The 17,183-nt window shown below is 37.6% G+C and overlaps 1 protein-coding gene across 8 annotated transcripts in view; it reads right to left on the bottom strand.

Annotated features, from left to right (window-relative positions):
• YAP1 (Yes1 associated transcriptional regulator) overlaps positions 1-17,183 on the bottom strand; it is a 94,706-nt gene that overhangs the window by 34,898 nt on the left and 42,625 nt on the right. For all 8 annotated transcript variants that reach the window (XM_032990888.2, XM_032990890.2, XM_032990889.2 and 5 more), the window contains exon 3: positions 7,082-7,197. In XM_032990888.2, coding sequence (XP_032846779.2) covers positions 7,082-7,197 — 116 coding nt within the window. The remainder of the gene's footprint in view (positions 1-7,081; positions 7,198-17,183) is intronic.

Here is a 17,183-nt window from a genome sequence, read left to right as displayed (position 1 = left end):
TTCCACTCTTCCTCAGTGTAATACAGTAATACACTAGAAAAAGCAATCTGGCTGTTAGACTTGGACTAACAGAATATTCTATATAATGAAAGATAAATTAACTATGCACAAACACCATAATTTCACATGTGAGATTCAGATATACACACAAAAATATGTATTTGTATCTGATAAGTGCCTGAAGTACCTACTATGTCCATGCTCAAACCACATTAGCTCTTTGCCTGTTATTTTGTCCTAACGTCATGGTCCTGTTGAAGAATTCATTGTCTAAATCTGGGGGGGGGGGGGGGGGGGGAGAAGGATAGATTTGTTTGCTTAAACTCAAAAGATGTTCTTGGAGAAATGTCAAAAAGAGTAAAATAATCATTCGACTGCATTCCAGTAATATCCCTAGGCATAAACAGGACAAGAATTTCTTACTGTGGTCTTTGAAGATCTCCTGCAAATTACATTTCTAATTTAAACTCTTCCATTTTGTCTCAGAAAACTATGCCTTTCTCTAGCAACCTCACTACTCCACCATTAGAGCTACAGGTTTTTCAGTATGGAAAACCAGTGATCTAACCATTGGACATTTCCTTCCCATATTTAACGCTCACAAGCTTTAAATGCTGCATACAACTAACAAGAGTACATCAGCTTTTATTAGAGGCAAATAAACGGAACAGGTAAGAAAGAGTGACAACACTGCAAAACATTAATAAAGCCTAACATATTCACAGTATAACAGGACTTTGATGCAGAATAGAAAGCTCAAGTGCAAAGAACCCTGTACTTTGTTACCATACCCAAAAACCAGCCAGCTAATCAGCAAGATGCTGTTTAAAACTGAGGCATGGGGACACAGTGACATGTACCACACCATCCAAGTGTAGAAGCCAATGAAGAAACAAAAATGTTCCTTGACTGCTAAGCCAACACACTAGCTATGTGGGCAGACCTTCTCACTACCATTCTCCTGAGAGTCCTAAGCCACACATCCCTCAGAGATGAAACTCAGCAAGAAATTCTCTTTTGAACTGCAAAGCCAAAAAACCCAGCTGGCTGCAGGAAAAACAAAACTAGCCTTGGGGTGTCAGTCTTGCTGAACATTGACTAAAGCGTATACCGATCCAGCATGTTCCCTTGTAGTAAATAAGAACAAAATGCCTTTGAAGCAGGATGCCAAGAGCTGATCAGTCCACCTACCTGGCAGAACAATACTGCTTATGATATTCAGTGATCTGATGCATACTAGCTCACTAGAGACAAACCTGGGCAAGGTTCTCTTTCTAAAATGCACAGCTGTAGACAGGACAGGAAAAGTCTGTCTTGCTCACCTGGCTGTCATGGTAGCAAATTTTCCTTGCTAAGTGCCATCAATGCCTGCAGAAACAGAACTTTTCTCTCTATAAACTTTTGTCATTAATCACGATGTTGCTTTCTTCCTTGGACAGTAAACTGCTCTCGTGTTTCTGCTGTCATCCCTACACATTGAAATGGTAGTTCAAAAACTGATTAGTACTGCTTTCTGTAATTCCTATTTGGTTTTGTGAGCAGCTGTGAAACCAGAAGACTGTCAAGTCTGATTTTTTAACTGGCTGGCTGACAAACTCTGTATTAGAGGCAAGTAACAGAGGAAAAGTGGAAAACTGTGGTGAAGAATATCAGACATTCACTCAGAGCACCTAGGAAAATTCCTGTGCAATTAGATGTCCCTTTCCCCCAAAGGGCTCAATAGGAACAGAATTCCCAGCATAAGTTTATGTTTTTAAGGGACTTAAGTTATATAAGCTCTATATTGCATTTCTTCAGACATTCTCACTAAAATTTCCTTAGTTATGGCAGCCCATGTTGTACAAAACCAGCCATGCTGGGTCTAACCGAAAGTCCATTTAGCCCAGGCACCTTGCCTGGTGTGGTGGACAGATCTTGTGGCTGAAAGCAGCCCATTTAGTGACTGTCACACTCTATAAACTTTTAAATATAGCACTGAATACACATATAGACCCAAAAAGTACAGAGGCTATGAACAGTCACTTGGACTCCAAGTACCTCAGGGGATTTCTTGAGCCAGATTCTGTCCATTTACTAGGCGCCAAAGGATCTCTCAAGTACTGTTCCAGTCTCCCCTTGAACCTTTGTAAACATTTAGCACCAACAATATCCCTGTGGCATGGTCTCCTACTCGTTCTGTTTGGTGCCTCCTAGGCCAATTGAACACAATCACAACCACAGACTTAAAATTCCATTAAATTATTAGTACAGGGAGAGACAACCCTTCCATGGAACTCACCATTTACCATGGTACTTTTAAAGACAAAGTTATCCAAAAGTTAGATTCCAATTTCCAAATGTAAGCCATCCTTACAGAACTACTGATAAGGCATACCTCTGTAACTAAATATTTATATAATGGTGTAACTTAACATAAATACATATAGTTTTAAAAGTCTATGTGCATGTCTCTGTTTGGTACATGTCTCCATTTTTTCTGAGGTTTTACCTTCCCAATATACCAACTTTGCCATGAAATGCAGAGTCTTGAAAGCAAAGCAAAGCTTGCTGCTGGCAGATAGAAAGCAACAGGAGTAACAAAAGCAAAAATGTAGTAGAGATTCAAGCTATGCTGAGATACAAAGTAAATCTTGCAAGTCACTATAGTTTCTGATATTTAACTGTAAAATAAATGTAAATAAAGGTGTATTTTATCAAAAGGTTAATGCATATTACAGGGCATTCGTATATAGATATTAAAACAATATGCCTGAACAACCTAGGAACTGGAACACCTATGTTCAGCCGCAGGAATCACCTTCACCTAATACAAGCACAGATATCTAAGAACCTCCCTAATCTTTCTCTGTGAAAGCTGAAATTTTTCCCTTCAATCACTGTCACTGTGATTCCAAAACTTTTTAAAATTTTATCAAAGTCTACAAAATTTACCTAAAGTCCACCTTTATTCTGTCAAATCAGTAAAACTTACAAAAAGGAGCTATTTAAAAAGGGGCTGTTTTTGCAGATTAAGAAAGAAATTAACATCATTGTCATGCAGATACTCGAGTTTCTCAACAGACCATATGTAGTGTTGACTATGCACAGAGCAGAATTTGTAGTATGACTGGTTACCCAGAAGAGAAATCTGCAGCTGAAGTGAGCAAGAACCTATGAGAAAAGCTAGAACTTGTTTTAGTTATTGGCATATTCTTCCTTACCCTCCCATGCTCCCAAGGGGGAAAAAAACCTCAAGAGTTACGAATGTGAGTATCCATTTTCCTACCAACCTTTAACATGGCACTACAGCCTTATCCTAAGAGGCAATGGAATTACACTAGGTCTACAAACTTTTACAGGGAAGCCCAATTCAAAACTGCAATGTAAGAGGGAAGACACAAGAGAACAAAAGACAGGTAATCTGCTCAAAATTTAATTATTTAACATCTATGAGCAAGCAGAAAAGGCTAAAGTAAGCAGTGCTGTCAAGCATGATTCAAGAAGTAAAAGTATCTGAAGAATGGATGTATATAAATACAATTACTATCCCACCTGTTATATCAATTCTAATTGTATAAGAAGCAGGTATTGTTTACTTTAAAACTTGCAACTTTACCTCAGTAAGAAATGTATAGGAGAGATTCCTCAGAAGCAGAATGTACCATTATTACTTTTTTTTTTCTTTTTTTAAATCAAGACAAAAGAACATAGTTTATCCTGTAATATCTTTAGGGAAAAAATGGTTAGAAACACACAAAAAGTCAGAACAGTTAAGACTAATTTTTATATACATGTTGCATATTTAGAAGTAACAGGTTTAGTTTCTTTCCATTGTTGCTGTGCAGGTGCAATCCTATTTCACAGAAGATTAACAAACAAATGCCATCTAAAAAAGCATGGTGTTTCTTTGCATACATATGGCCCAAACCATTTTAGTTGATTACATGTAGCAAGCTAAGTTCATCTAGACTGAGACAAAAAAAAAAAAAAAAAATCAAAGAACCAAAACAAGAGGAAACAAAATTCTCACTTTTCACATATTGATGCCCTCCTGTAAAGGATGTATACTAATACTCATAAAATAGTTCATTCACAAAATAATGCTCAGAACAGATGAAGCTGGTTCAAATGCTGATTCCTTAAAGGAACAAAACTTGCAGTAAGATACTTGAATTCTCATCCAGTCTTAGCTGCCTCAAGAGGTGGGATTTTCTTAAGAAAAACAATCTCATGCTAAACTACATCTTCCCTGTTTCTATCTTAAACACTCTTTTCGCTTGTCTTCACCCTTACCACATCTTCTAGTTTTGACTTCTTTCCATTTTCCCTGAGTTCCACTTATCCTATTTAACCAGAAAAGACAACAGGTTTATCTTCAATATGCAGACAGCAGCTTTCCAAATCCTCTTCTCTCTCTCCCCCTTCAGTTTGTTTTCCTGTTCTTAATTATTGCTAGAATTCTAATTCTGGTGAAATGGCTAAAGCTTCTAATGGCTTTCGAGCTAAAAATCTTGTGTTTTACCACAGCAACTTTACTCACGTGCTCCTATGGCAGCCTGTAAACAAATGCACTAAAATTTGGACAGTAATTTCTGATTAAGGGCTACAATTAATGAGCGCTATACAAGGATGAACCATACAGAAAGGAAAACATTCTCCCTTGTAGCACTTCGGACATTTTTTTGCAAGTCAGTGACCTCCAGCTGTCACAATACTTCCACTTGGTTTTTCCCAGTACCTTTCACGAAAGGCTCTCAAAGCACTAGGGCATGTTTCACTGCCAGCAGTATTTCATAACAGGAAACTTCTGTCTTAAAGGTCTCAACTTTATCTCCCAGTTCTTGAGGATGAATATCCAAATTAGAACATTATGTAGTCTTATATTTATGACGTTAGCATTCAGATTCAAGTTCCACTGTGCTGAAGTGGTACATGGTTACTTTATTTTTCCCTTTCTCTCAAAGATTCTTCATGAGGCCACCAAGGAATCATAAGTTACCATGAACTCAATAGTAAAACGTAACAGAACCAGATATAAGAGACTTTAGTAAAAACAAATATACAGCCATAATTTAAAGTTAATACATAAAGATTTGCCAAATCAAGTATCAGAAGCAGAATCATATCCAATAAATGCAGGTTCAGTATTATTTAATACAAAACAGACTTTTGTTAAATGCAAGTAAGTTAAGGGTAAGCAGGTGCATCCAAAGAGCCAGTTCCAAGTCATACTACCTCAACTGATTTAAACTTAAAAAAGACAATGCCAAGTAAACACACATTGTAATATACACAGAAGTTCTTATTTCTTCATGCACTTTATCAAATTCAGAGCACCAGGGCAAAAACTCTTTACAAGATTTTCAGTTCATATTCAATACAGTATCATCTGTGAAATTAATAACAAATGCTCAGTGAACTTGTATTCAAATAAGTGCATTCTCAAATCACAACACACTTAAACATCTCAACTCTTCTTTATTACACAAGCAACAGTATCTATGCAGAATCACTTGCTCACACACTTACAGCAGTCAATTACATGTAAATTCTTGATTTATTTTTTTTAAATAATCCTTGTGTACTGACTGATAGATTTTCTTTGAGATTTTTACCCTTTACAACTAACCAGTTTACTTTTTTGCTAAGAACCCTTCACTTCTCTGAGTACATAAAGTGAATCCTACTTCACTATTTTTTCCTGTTAATTCTTGGTACAGTGGAAGGTTTGAGGAGTTACCTTAAAACACAGAATTGATGTCAATATTCAAACAGTAAGCATCTAGTTTTAGCACAAATTAGATAAGACAGAAAGCAAGATAGAGCAAGGGAATTGTTTCCTTTCTCCTATTCTCTGTTCTTCAGAAGTGTCTCTAGAAAAACATCATCTCTATTGAGGCAGGATTCCTGAGATACATTTACAGAAAAAATAATCACAGATATTATATTTTCACATCAGAGCCTAAGACCTTAATTGCTCTTAATCATGACTTCCTGAACTTTAACAGGACTCTCATTTGTTTCAGGATAATCCAACCTCCTGGCCTAGCCAGCAAAAAGTTTGATTAGCTTCCCCTCTAATACTCAGCCATGAACAGCACAGTTTGGTCACGCCTGTTAATCTTTTGGTATTGTCTGCAGCATATGAATTGCTGCACGAAACAAAGCTGTCTAAACAGACAACAAAAAGCAGCACCAGAGAATAACCTTTGTGAAATATAGGAGCAGCAGACATACACCAAAATACACACAGACTGTGAGAAAACAAATAAAACATGAACCTCAAGGACAGACAGAAGGTGACAAAGCATAGGGAAGAGCACAGCAGTCAAAGTAAGATGGCACCAAATTTATCTGCTTGCTCTCTGCATCATCCACACAACAGAGCTCTGAAAACATACAGCAGATTCTATAGCAAGAGCAAGCACACTTTACTGCCGTCTAGTGATGCCCCACCCCCAACCCTAGCTGAAAAACAATTCTATATTCCAGGAAAAGATATCAGACTTCCTGGAGGAATAATCATCATCATACAGGATTTGAGAAATTATAGGAAAGTAAGAGGAAAACCAAAACATCTGTGCTTCTAAACAGGATTTTCCAGGTGTTTGCTTTATTCATTTAGGAAAGACAGGAAAAAATGAGATGTTCTTAACAAACGTAGGAAATGTAAATGAATGGCAGTTTACCAAGTTTAGTAAGTGAGCAAGGGGAGGCAGAAGAACATTGCAGAAGCACGAGAGCTTTACTGTAAATTGACACTAATTTAATGGAAACTCTGGTCTTCATCAATTTAACAGCATTTTCCATCAGAAGAAATTAGACAAAAATTCTGCTTATTTAAATGTCTGAATCATCCAATTAAAAAAAATAAAATACAGACCAAGATACTCCAGGACACTTTCTGCTGATATCTTAAGTATTACACAAATTCTCTTACCTCAAGTATCAGTCTCTTGCTTGATGCATCAAAAAATTTAAAGATTGAAACCAGAATAACTAGAAGGACAATTGTGAGATGTGGGTTCCATCCTCCCCAATTATAACAGTTAGTGGTGCCTTCATTTGTATGATCTTTTTCATAAATACAAATTCTGCTTACCTGATGCTGAGTTCATTATGTTCTGCTGCACGGAAGGACTGGTGGGAGCTGTAACATTCATCTGGGAAAGCATGGCCTTCCTAGGATCTTGCCATGTTGTTGTTTGATCAATGTGACTAAGACAAAACAAAACAAGAGTTAGGACAGTCATGCATTCACAACAATGACCTGCTAGCACAGAAAGTTTAACAACAAAAGATTAAGCCTGCCAACAACAGCCACATTCAAAACCAAGCAAGAACTGTTTGGATTCTTTCCAAGCATCACGGTATGTCAGATCTCAAACCCTCAGTCTGGCCGCCACCACTTTCCTAACAAACAGCTGTAGTGATCAGAGCTAGAACAAGGGTGAAATAAAGCTCAGCATGAATATTGTAATCTAGACTGGCGTACCGTAACTAGATGTTGTACCCTTGAACTAAACATTCTCTTCCTTTTCTCATTGACTAGTTACTTGTCATTTTTAAATGTGACTGTGGAGTCTTTCAAACCAAGCCAGTTATGTCTGGAATCTCAAGCACAGTCCAGTAACTTGACATGATGAGTTCATATTCAGTGCCCAGGGAGCTGTAATGAACTGGTTAGTGATGAATAATTAGTCTTCCCAAACTTTCTGTTCATACACCACATACTCAGATTATTGGATGGACTACTCCCCTCACCACTGACAACTGAAAAACCTCTCTGTGGTAATTTAAGTAACCAGTCACACTAGAGCAGTAATATGAAAGTGATGTGCAGCTGCCTTTCAACTTCATGTGAGAAGATGAGGACAGGTGGACTGTCAAGTAACCCAGCTAGCCCTCTGCGGAACCTAACTACAAAGCTTTGGGAGCTTAGATTTATCTGATTTGAAAAAACTGGAAAGTACATTCAGCACTGTCATTCACAAAAGTATTCAATTTAAAGAAAATACAAAAGTGTAGTGAATTATTACTTTACCTTTAAAGTATGTGATTAGCACGTTTTGCTAATAAATAACAAATGCAGGCTATTCATGACATGTGCCAACATTATCTTGATGCTTTTAAGCAACACTGCTCCAAGAAGTACATGTGGACAAAAATAAAACTCCCAATACACACTAAGCATTGACAACAAAGTCGTTGATTCATTCAGAACTGGTATCAATTAAAACTCATATTCAGATAGTATTGTTAACAATTAGAATTCAATGTGTCATTAACTTGGTACCATTCTGTCCTTACATGAATAATCCTTCAAGTTACTTTTTTCTGGATTACATGGAATGCTTATTTTCATTTACTTCAGTAAAACCACAACATTTAAATCTGCAATATAAATTCTACTGGTGATCTGAGTTCAAAAATAGGTATTCCAACTCATACCTCTGCTTTGTACCCATGTCTTGTATTGTGTTTTGTATGTATCTTGGTGGATCAATATGTATTTGTATTGAATTATCAATCAGGCTGTGAATTTTCCATCTTTATTGGGAGTAATTGTCCAGCAACTGTTCCCAATTCACAGTTCCTCTTATTTTAAAACATATTAAAGTTTACGAGCTGGTACTGTATTATTTAGGCATTTTAAATGGATAAATAATTCAGATTTGTTACCTCAACACTAGTATCTTTGTGGACACTGACACTTGACCATGTCACTCTGCTCCCCATCATCAAGAAAGGAACCTATGTAAGCACTGTCAGGATGTAATTCATTTGATCAATTTAAGGAATGTATTGAAGGTGAATCAGGCCTATTTTCTCCTTCAAGGAGGGAACCCAAGTTAACTAGGGCAAATATATTAGACGAGATTAGAAGAGATGAATCCCAACTTTTGTTTATGTATTTGCATGACCACAACATTGAAGAGCTCTGGTCATAAAATAGCTCAAACTGGACAAACAAAACAGAATATTATTTTCTCCCTGCCCTAAGCAGCTAGTTGCTATGCCTAGAAGCTTACTAACAAAAACCTTGACTCAAATTAATAAAAATACGTTCCACTGAATTTTAATATCATCTTAACATGTTTTTAACACATTGTTTGGTGTTCAGAAAATTGGTAGTTTCCCTCAAAATACTAAATTAAAAGATACAAATTCTGAATATTATAAAAAGGGGCAGTAGTCACCAAAATAATTTTGTACACAGAATTATTTTTCACATTCTAATCACTGATGGGACTTTCTGTTATAAGGTGGAAGCTATCACAAAGTGGCTTTTTAAAAAGTTTTGGTTTGAGATATGTATATTTTACCCTCTCTAAAAATGCACACAAACAATTCCAGGTCAAGAGGCAGGAGTGTTACTTGCACAAAAATATAATAGTAAACAAAGCTCTACTTGTCTACATGCAGAAACTACTGCCAGTTTTCCCTTATGTACAGGAACCCCCTGTTACTACAGCGTTGATTAAATTGGTGTCACTGCCATGTTAGTTTCCACAATACAGCTCATTTTATACAGGTACTATTAAGCACACTGCATCTTTGGTTGCACATGTTTTCCAATATGCAGTTCTACTGAGAAACATGCCACATGCAGCAAGACTTACTTCCTTTTTAGCCTATTTATTTATAAAACAGGGCACAACATAGTAAAGACTGCCCTACATATACTGGACTATACATAAACCTTCATAAACATTTTTTCTCTTTTCTGCTGGTCAATTTTGCAAAGCAATGAAAGCGAGTAAAGATAATACAGATGTAAAAACACTGCACAGTAATGCTTCACAGACTATGTGTTTAAATTACAGTACCACCATGTGCTACTCCCCCCCTCTATTTCTGATTTGTTATATTTGTTCAACTCAGTTCTGGGAACAGTGGAAACTAGGAAAACACCACTGCACCCATAACACATTCGTTTATTTCCATTTAACTCCTATAAAAATCTATGTAACACTATGAACTTATAAAACGTCTACCTAAGGTACATATTTTACAGACTTTGTTTTTATATGCTAGTTGAGTGTAGAGTAAGTAACGGAAGGAAAAAACTTGTCTCACTGCATTACAGAAACATTTTTGCAGTTTAACTTTAGGAACACAATGAAAGAACATTCGCCAGTTTTTTGAAACATAACTGAACATAGGATAGATGAATGGACTGTGGAAGAAGCAATTTTGAGCACAAGGACAGCATTATCAATTCTTCAAGACTACTTAAACATACCACGTGAAATACAGTTAATATTCATATGGAGTTGTTAACACAGATAGCTATTTTAGGCAGCAGCAGCTTCCAACTTTTCACTAGCTGCATATCACTTGAGAAACGTCAGCGTGTTCCTTACTTGACTAACTAAACTCCAACCAGTAGACTTAGAGCGAAGAGCCACAGAAGAAAAGCCTCAAAGCAAGCAAGCTAATTACATTAAAGTTGTGCTAATCATAAGGCTGGATCAGTAAGTCAAACTCTTTGTCCCCTCCCACTCAGCTCCGTGCTTCCTGACCTATATATCCATTTTCCCCACACCTTCCCTCAAAAACTTTCTCTTCAACCTCCATCAAACCACAGTCCTTACATGTATTTTACCGGCTCCATATCCTGAGTTTTTGAGTGATATATATACTAAGAAACCACTCACATCACAACAGATCAGTTCTTTTCCACAACTTCCAAATAATGCCCATCAACTTACGGAATACAAAGCAGGCAAATCCCTGGTTATATGGATGAAATGTTTAAATAAATCCTAGTACTACAGGAAGGAATACAGGTCTTAATTTTGTTCAGCATCTGCAGCATGTGCACCAGGGTAACTTACTATAAACACTACGCATTTCTCATTATCAAGTATGGAAACAGGACATTCTCCACAGGTAACGGTATTTCCCTCTGAAGAGCAGTGCAGAAAAGGTCTAAATGGACATAACAAGAACTCTGACACAAACACTACTTTGTCTTTCCCTGCACTAAACAGGTATTTTCCATAGTAGCTGTATTATTAATTAACATTCTCTTTTTACACACACAAAGAGCATTTCTGCAGTTACTATGAATCAGATTTTCTATTTGAAAGAAATCCTTATTGGCATTAAACACTATCACATGCCTGCAGATTTGTCAGATTCAATTTCTAACCCAATTTTAAAGAGCTCATGGTTTGGTTATTTTGTTTTGGGGAGGAGGGTAGCAGTGTTGGGGGTTATGGTTTGTTTTTTTGTTTGTTTCTTGGGGGGTTTTTAAAGTACAGTGGAAAAGAAGCAGGAGATCCAGAGACCAAAAAAAAAAAAAAAAACCAAAACAAACAACAACAACAAAAAACACTAAACACCTATATTTGTTACTTTTTATTGAAAATAACCTGTAGATGTTAATAGACAAATAAAAACATTCCTAAAAGAAAGAACTGATCTGCCTTTGCACATAGTGTGATACACCTTCACATATATACTCCAGTTGATGCACTGAAAAGACAGGAACTGTATTACTGAAAGCCATGTCAGAAAGGACCTAACACACATAGGACACTACAAAAATTTCTTAAAGCCTTGTCTAAAATGCCTCCAGTTTTGATATTCTGTAGTATTTACTGGAACTACAAAGTACAATGTCCCTGTTGATAGGTACACTTTTCAAAGTATGTTGAGGACTTTATTCATATAACAGAATTCTCAGTCATTACAAAACCATGACTCTTTCTTTGTCTTTTTTGCCTTTATTAGCATAAAGTCACCTTATATATGGTACACATCTGCTACATCATTTGTAGTGAGAACTTTCACAAGAAAGGATCTTCTCAGAAAAGATATTAACATAAGCAGGTGAGAAACTGCCAGATTATTTTACTAAAATGTGTAATAGGAATGTGTCATTAGGAAGGAAAGTAAAAGACAGTGAACAGATATTTTAATCTTAGGTACCAGAAGAACATACTATATAAAGTTTCTGCAACAGCAAAAAAACTGAAGTAGTCTGATCTACATATAAAAGAATACAAACAAGGCAGAATAAATCATCTGTTACTTCTCTTCGTATTTGGACACAATTCATCATAAAAGGACATTTCAAAAAAAACTGTCACATTCAGAAAGACAAGTTATTCTTCAGTATAAAAGCATCACCATAAAAAACTACACAAGCATCTCTCAATAAAGTAATGCTTGTGCTTTACAATGCAGACAAGACATCTTTTATGTCTGTGAGAAAATTATTTCCAGTCTCTAGTGAAGTTGAGATGACTAATTTGGATTTTGTTTTTTAGATTTTTGGGACTGTTTTAGGAATTCACTGTAAATCCTATTTTATTAAAAGCAAAACAGAATCGCACACCACTGACCACATCATGACAGATCTACCAGAACTGTTGACTTGGCATTGTGCACTTTGTGTATTCAGGATTGACAGGAAAATATCTGTGTAATACAAGCAAGTGCACAAATGAAGCTAAACCGAATTATTTTCTAAACTTGGTGTGAAATTCAACTTTTCATTATATCCCAAACGTGAACTGCTCCATCAATAAGCGTGTCACCTATGATTCTGTTTTACCTTAAATGAATGAGCTACAGATTCTATCATATTTTTTCCTTTGTCTTCCTAACCAGCTGGTTTCCTCAATCCACGTAACACATGACTTTCTGAAAGGTCTTCCCTCTTTATTTCTTCTTGTCTAAGAACTTTAAAGATTAGATGAATCATGACCAGAGTAAATGTCTCCTCATAAGTGCTATTACGTAATTATTTTAGAGCTATCACCACTACATATTAGTATATCAGGACTTGATATATATACTGAAATTTAGTTCTTCTGGTGGCAGAGAAGAAACCAGAATCTCTACTTCTGCAGAGGCATAACCTCTACAGGAGAATCACAAATATGGTGGTCTGACTGCAGGGCAGCTCTGAAAATGACAGCAACTATTTATTCAAGAACAGAGCTGGGTGCTAATTCCTAAGAAGGGCGGCAATAGCTAGAAAGCCAAGATTAGTCTGACATAGCAGATGGGCTAGGGGACCCCACAGGTGAATCTTCCACAGCTCTGTTTAGAAAAGGGGTCAAAGAAAAAAATTAGAGAAGAAACAGCCTCAGCATGAACTGCTCTGACTACCACTCTCAAAAAGTAGAGTGTAGCATGCAGAGATCTCTTGGTTATGGCTGATGATGCTCTTCGGATATTACACACAATGGAGTGAATTCAGCTTTGCCTGAGGGTAGAAGCTGTGACATTCTTTGTGCACGCTTTTTTCTACCCTATTCAGGGGATTTCAATAATTGGAAGAGATTAAAACACAAAATTAAATCTTCAGCTATATGGGCCATTTTTAATTAGGCATTGCTGACTTAAAGGTGAAGTACATTTCTTTGCAAATAGTGTAACAAAGTTAACAGATTTATACCTTAAGTATTAATACTTTGTTTGAGATGACACAAATTTCAATTGCAAGCAGCAATAGTAAAGAGAAAAGCCTGAAGGGGAAATGAGACAGCTCTGTTAGCAATTATCTCTACCCCCAATTCAGTCCTCCATAAAAACTTCCTTAAATTTGCACCGCTATTAGACAAGGACACAAACTTAAAGTGGCCCAAGATCCTTTAAGAACTTTCCAAATGTCTTTGTAAATAACAAATCCAATAAAAGGAAAAGCTGTTGGTCCCACAGCAATGAAAATCTCATCTGGTGAGAGATGATATTCCACTCATTGCTTGAGAAAGCAGTGTTTCCCTCTCCATATTAACTTGCAATATTTCCTCAGGTTTCAGTATTATTACAACCTAGTATATATAAAAGCACACAGAAGTATAATTCATAACTTCTTAATCTGACTGTTTCCCCAAAATGTCAGAAAGCAAGCCCTAAAATTCATAACACAGTTTATCTCTTAAGGACAGTAATGTCTCCAAGCATGGCCTAATTGCCTCAAAGAAATAGAAACATAGATAAAAGTTTCTGAATATTGCTGCAATACACAAAATGGCTGAATTTTTGAATTTTCCATAATCTATCTTCTGTTCAACAGGTATTAACTAAACAAAGCTTGTGTTGGACTACTCCATTTACACTACTGATGATGTCCTTACCAAACCATACCACAGACATATGATGACAGAGAGCTTACTGGTGATATGACAATAGATAGCTCTAGCCTACTTTCAGCTTGCAAAAGCATACCATAAAATCAACATGCAATTGTTCAGTGTGCAAAACGTGTTGTGCTGCAGCTTTGATTTTATTAACTTTGTGACAGAACACAAGCAAAATGTATGAGACTGGTGAGCCCAAACAACCCATGGACCGGGTAGGATGAGAACCTGTCAGAGCTCCAGCCCCTTAATCTAAAGCATGAAATAGAACTATATTTGCTATCCTTGTCATGGTTTGAGTTCAGAGGGCAATTGAGCACCACACACCCACTCAATTCAGCCTTTCCCCCCCAGCGCTGAGAAGGAGAAAATAAGTTAAGCTTGGGATTTGAGATAAGGACAGGGAGGGATAAATCACACATTATGGTCACAGGCAAAAGACAGACTTGTTAGGGGAAGAAAAAAGGAACATAAATTTATTACAGGCACTAGCAACAATAACACTTAACAGACAGAATAGGACAGTAAGAAGTATTACCACATCTTAAAAAAACCTTCCCCTACCCCTCCCTTCTTCCCAGGCTCAGCTCTGCTCCCAATATCTCTACCTCCTCCCTGGAGTGGCACAGGGGGCAGGGAATGGGGATGCAGCCAGTGCTGCTGCTTCTTCCATCTTGGGACACACACACACACTTCTGGAACCTGCTCCAACATGGTCCCCCTGCACAGAAGACAGTCTTCCACAACTTTTCTCCAACTTGAGAACCTCCCATGGGCCGCAGCATTTCCCTCGCTGCTCCGGTGTGGCACACCAATGTTCTCCAACTGGAGTCCCTCCCACGGGCTGCAGCCCTTCCCAAGCTGCTCTGGCATGGGACACCCCCGCATGCTGCAATCCTCCCAGCATGGAACTACAACAGTGGGGGCTGCTTCTTCCCACAGGATTCTAGCCACCTTCAGGTGCTGCCACCTTAATTGGCCATATGAGGCCCCCCACAGGCCATAAATCAGTGTCTGCTCCACTGTAGACCTTTGGGGGTGGTAGGGGACGGCACCCTGCTGTCTCACCACAGGATGCAGGGGACATCTCTGCTCTGGTGCACCTCCTCCCCCTTTTTTCCTCTGTTCCTCCACTGACCTTAGGTGTTCACATAGACGTTGCAACGTCCCTTCTTAAATACATTATCACAGAGGTGCAGCTGGCTGGCTCGGCCTTGGTGCAGAGCTGGGTCTGACTTGGAGCTGTGGGAACTTTGAGAAGCTTCTCACAGGGGGCCACTGCTGTAGCCCCCACCCCTGCTACACAAAAACCCCACCACTCACTCAAACCTAGGCCATTCCTATGTAATTACAGTTTCAGGCAGCAGAAATTCATTCAGCAAATTAATGGTCTGAATGAATCTGAACTAGAACAATGCAGTAAGGGGAACTTAAATGCCTTAAATATCTGACAAAAGTCTAATTGGTGCAGAAATAGATTTTGCACACAGTCACTAAGAGTCAGGCAAGTTCTTCCACAAATCACTCTGGAATTTATTCCTAAAGTGGCTGCAGTTTACAAGATGCTAAGAGCTACCAGAAATTACTGAAAGCATGGCCCATAAAGCTGTGGACACTGATACATAAAATAAAGAGGTTTTACAGATACACAAAATACATTATTTAACATAAAGGTATTCAAAGGCAACTTTCATTTGCAGTGGCCTGCACGCAGACAGTGCATAATACATACACCAAGGACATAATACTAAGCTTAGAAGTATTTAAAATTGATTCTCAGATTCCTATGTGGATTTCCCAAATAAAGTAATTATTTTCTGAGTTTAAAAAAAAAAAAAAAAAGGGGGGGGGGGCATTTTCATTTCCAGGGTACTTTCTATTACTTTGAGAACTATAAGAAGCAGCAGTACTACACAGACTAAGAAGAAAAGTCCCTGGTCTCACAGTCCTTGTACCGGTTCAATCCTTTCCCAAACTCCGTAAAGGACTAAATGCTGTGATCACATTCTGTATCACCAGGTTTATTTAATTTTAAACTTGTCCTCTCTGTTTCACAGAAGAAAAAGAGGCTATATTTAAAGAAAACCTCCCCCATTCTCTCCACCCTGCCCCCAAAGTTAAGAAATTTGCTTCCCGTGGCCAAGTCACTCAGCATACTCAGAACTCATCTTTCTTTCTCTCCTTAATTTTAAATTAAAGAGATAAAGATATATCACCAAGGAGGGCAAATCTAAAGGAAGAACTGCCTCTCCTGATATTTCAAGAGAAATTACTGGATTTGTTTAACTTTATAGATACCCTCCTACGCCCCTGCTTAGAGAAGATCTTCCCAAGATGCAAGCATTTTGTCTTCTGTAACACACTAAAGACAAGATTACACAAATGCTAACTTTTACATTATTAAGGCAAGAGCAGATGATTTTCAGAAGTGATGGGCCATAGCATCCTTTATCACTTTCTTGTCCTTTTATCTCTGAGATTCTATCTCATTTCTCTCTCCCTAGTTAGCTCATAAGAGAAGACAAAGAAAGCAAGAGGGAAATCAAATGACTCTTTGCATGAACAGGAGCCAGGCAATTTTACGCCCCTTTCTATATACCCTGTTTTTGGTTGCCTGAAGGTTTTCAAGTCAGAGAGGCTTGCCCAAGCATGCTGCAATAAAAGCTGCTGTAACCAGCTGCCTTAGTATCTAAAGGGGCTTCCTAGCAATCCTGTTGAATAACCCTGAGGCTAACCACCACCAAGGAAAACAAAATATTAAGATAAAAAGATTCTTTAGGTTGTTTCCTTATTGCTCTAAGTAGGAAGTCTCAGAGGGCAGTTCAAACTGGTTGCTTGAGTGTTCAGACAATGATCACTCCCAGATGGCCTTGACAGGATGAGCTGACTAAGAAACCATTAGGTAGGACCTACTGGAAATTAATGCATAGCTTTCTGCTACAAAGAATAAGGTAATCTGGTTTTCCTGCCACTAAAATAATTGATAACTATTTTAATGTATGCTTCAAAACTGACACTTCACAACTTAAACTGATCAGCTGTTTAGATGTTCTCAGTTTTAGTCATACAAATAGTCTTAGGGACTATCTTTTCCCTCATTTG

Source organism: Tyto alba, unplaced genomic scaffold, assembly GCF_018691265.1.
Source record: "Tyto alba isolate M040663 unplaced genomic scaffold, T.alba_DEE_v4.0 Super-Scaffold_2, whole genome shotgun sequence".
Lineage (NCBI taxonomy): Eukaryota > Metazoa > Chordata > Aves > Strigiformes > Tytonidae > Tyto > Tyto alba.
The sequence above is the reverse complement of the archived record's forward strand: the minus strand, read 5'-3'. Positions and strand labels throughout refer to the sequence as shown.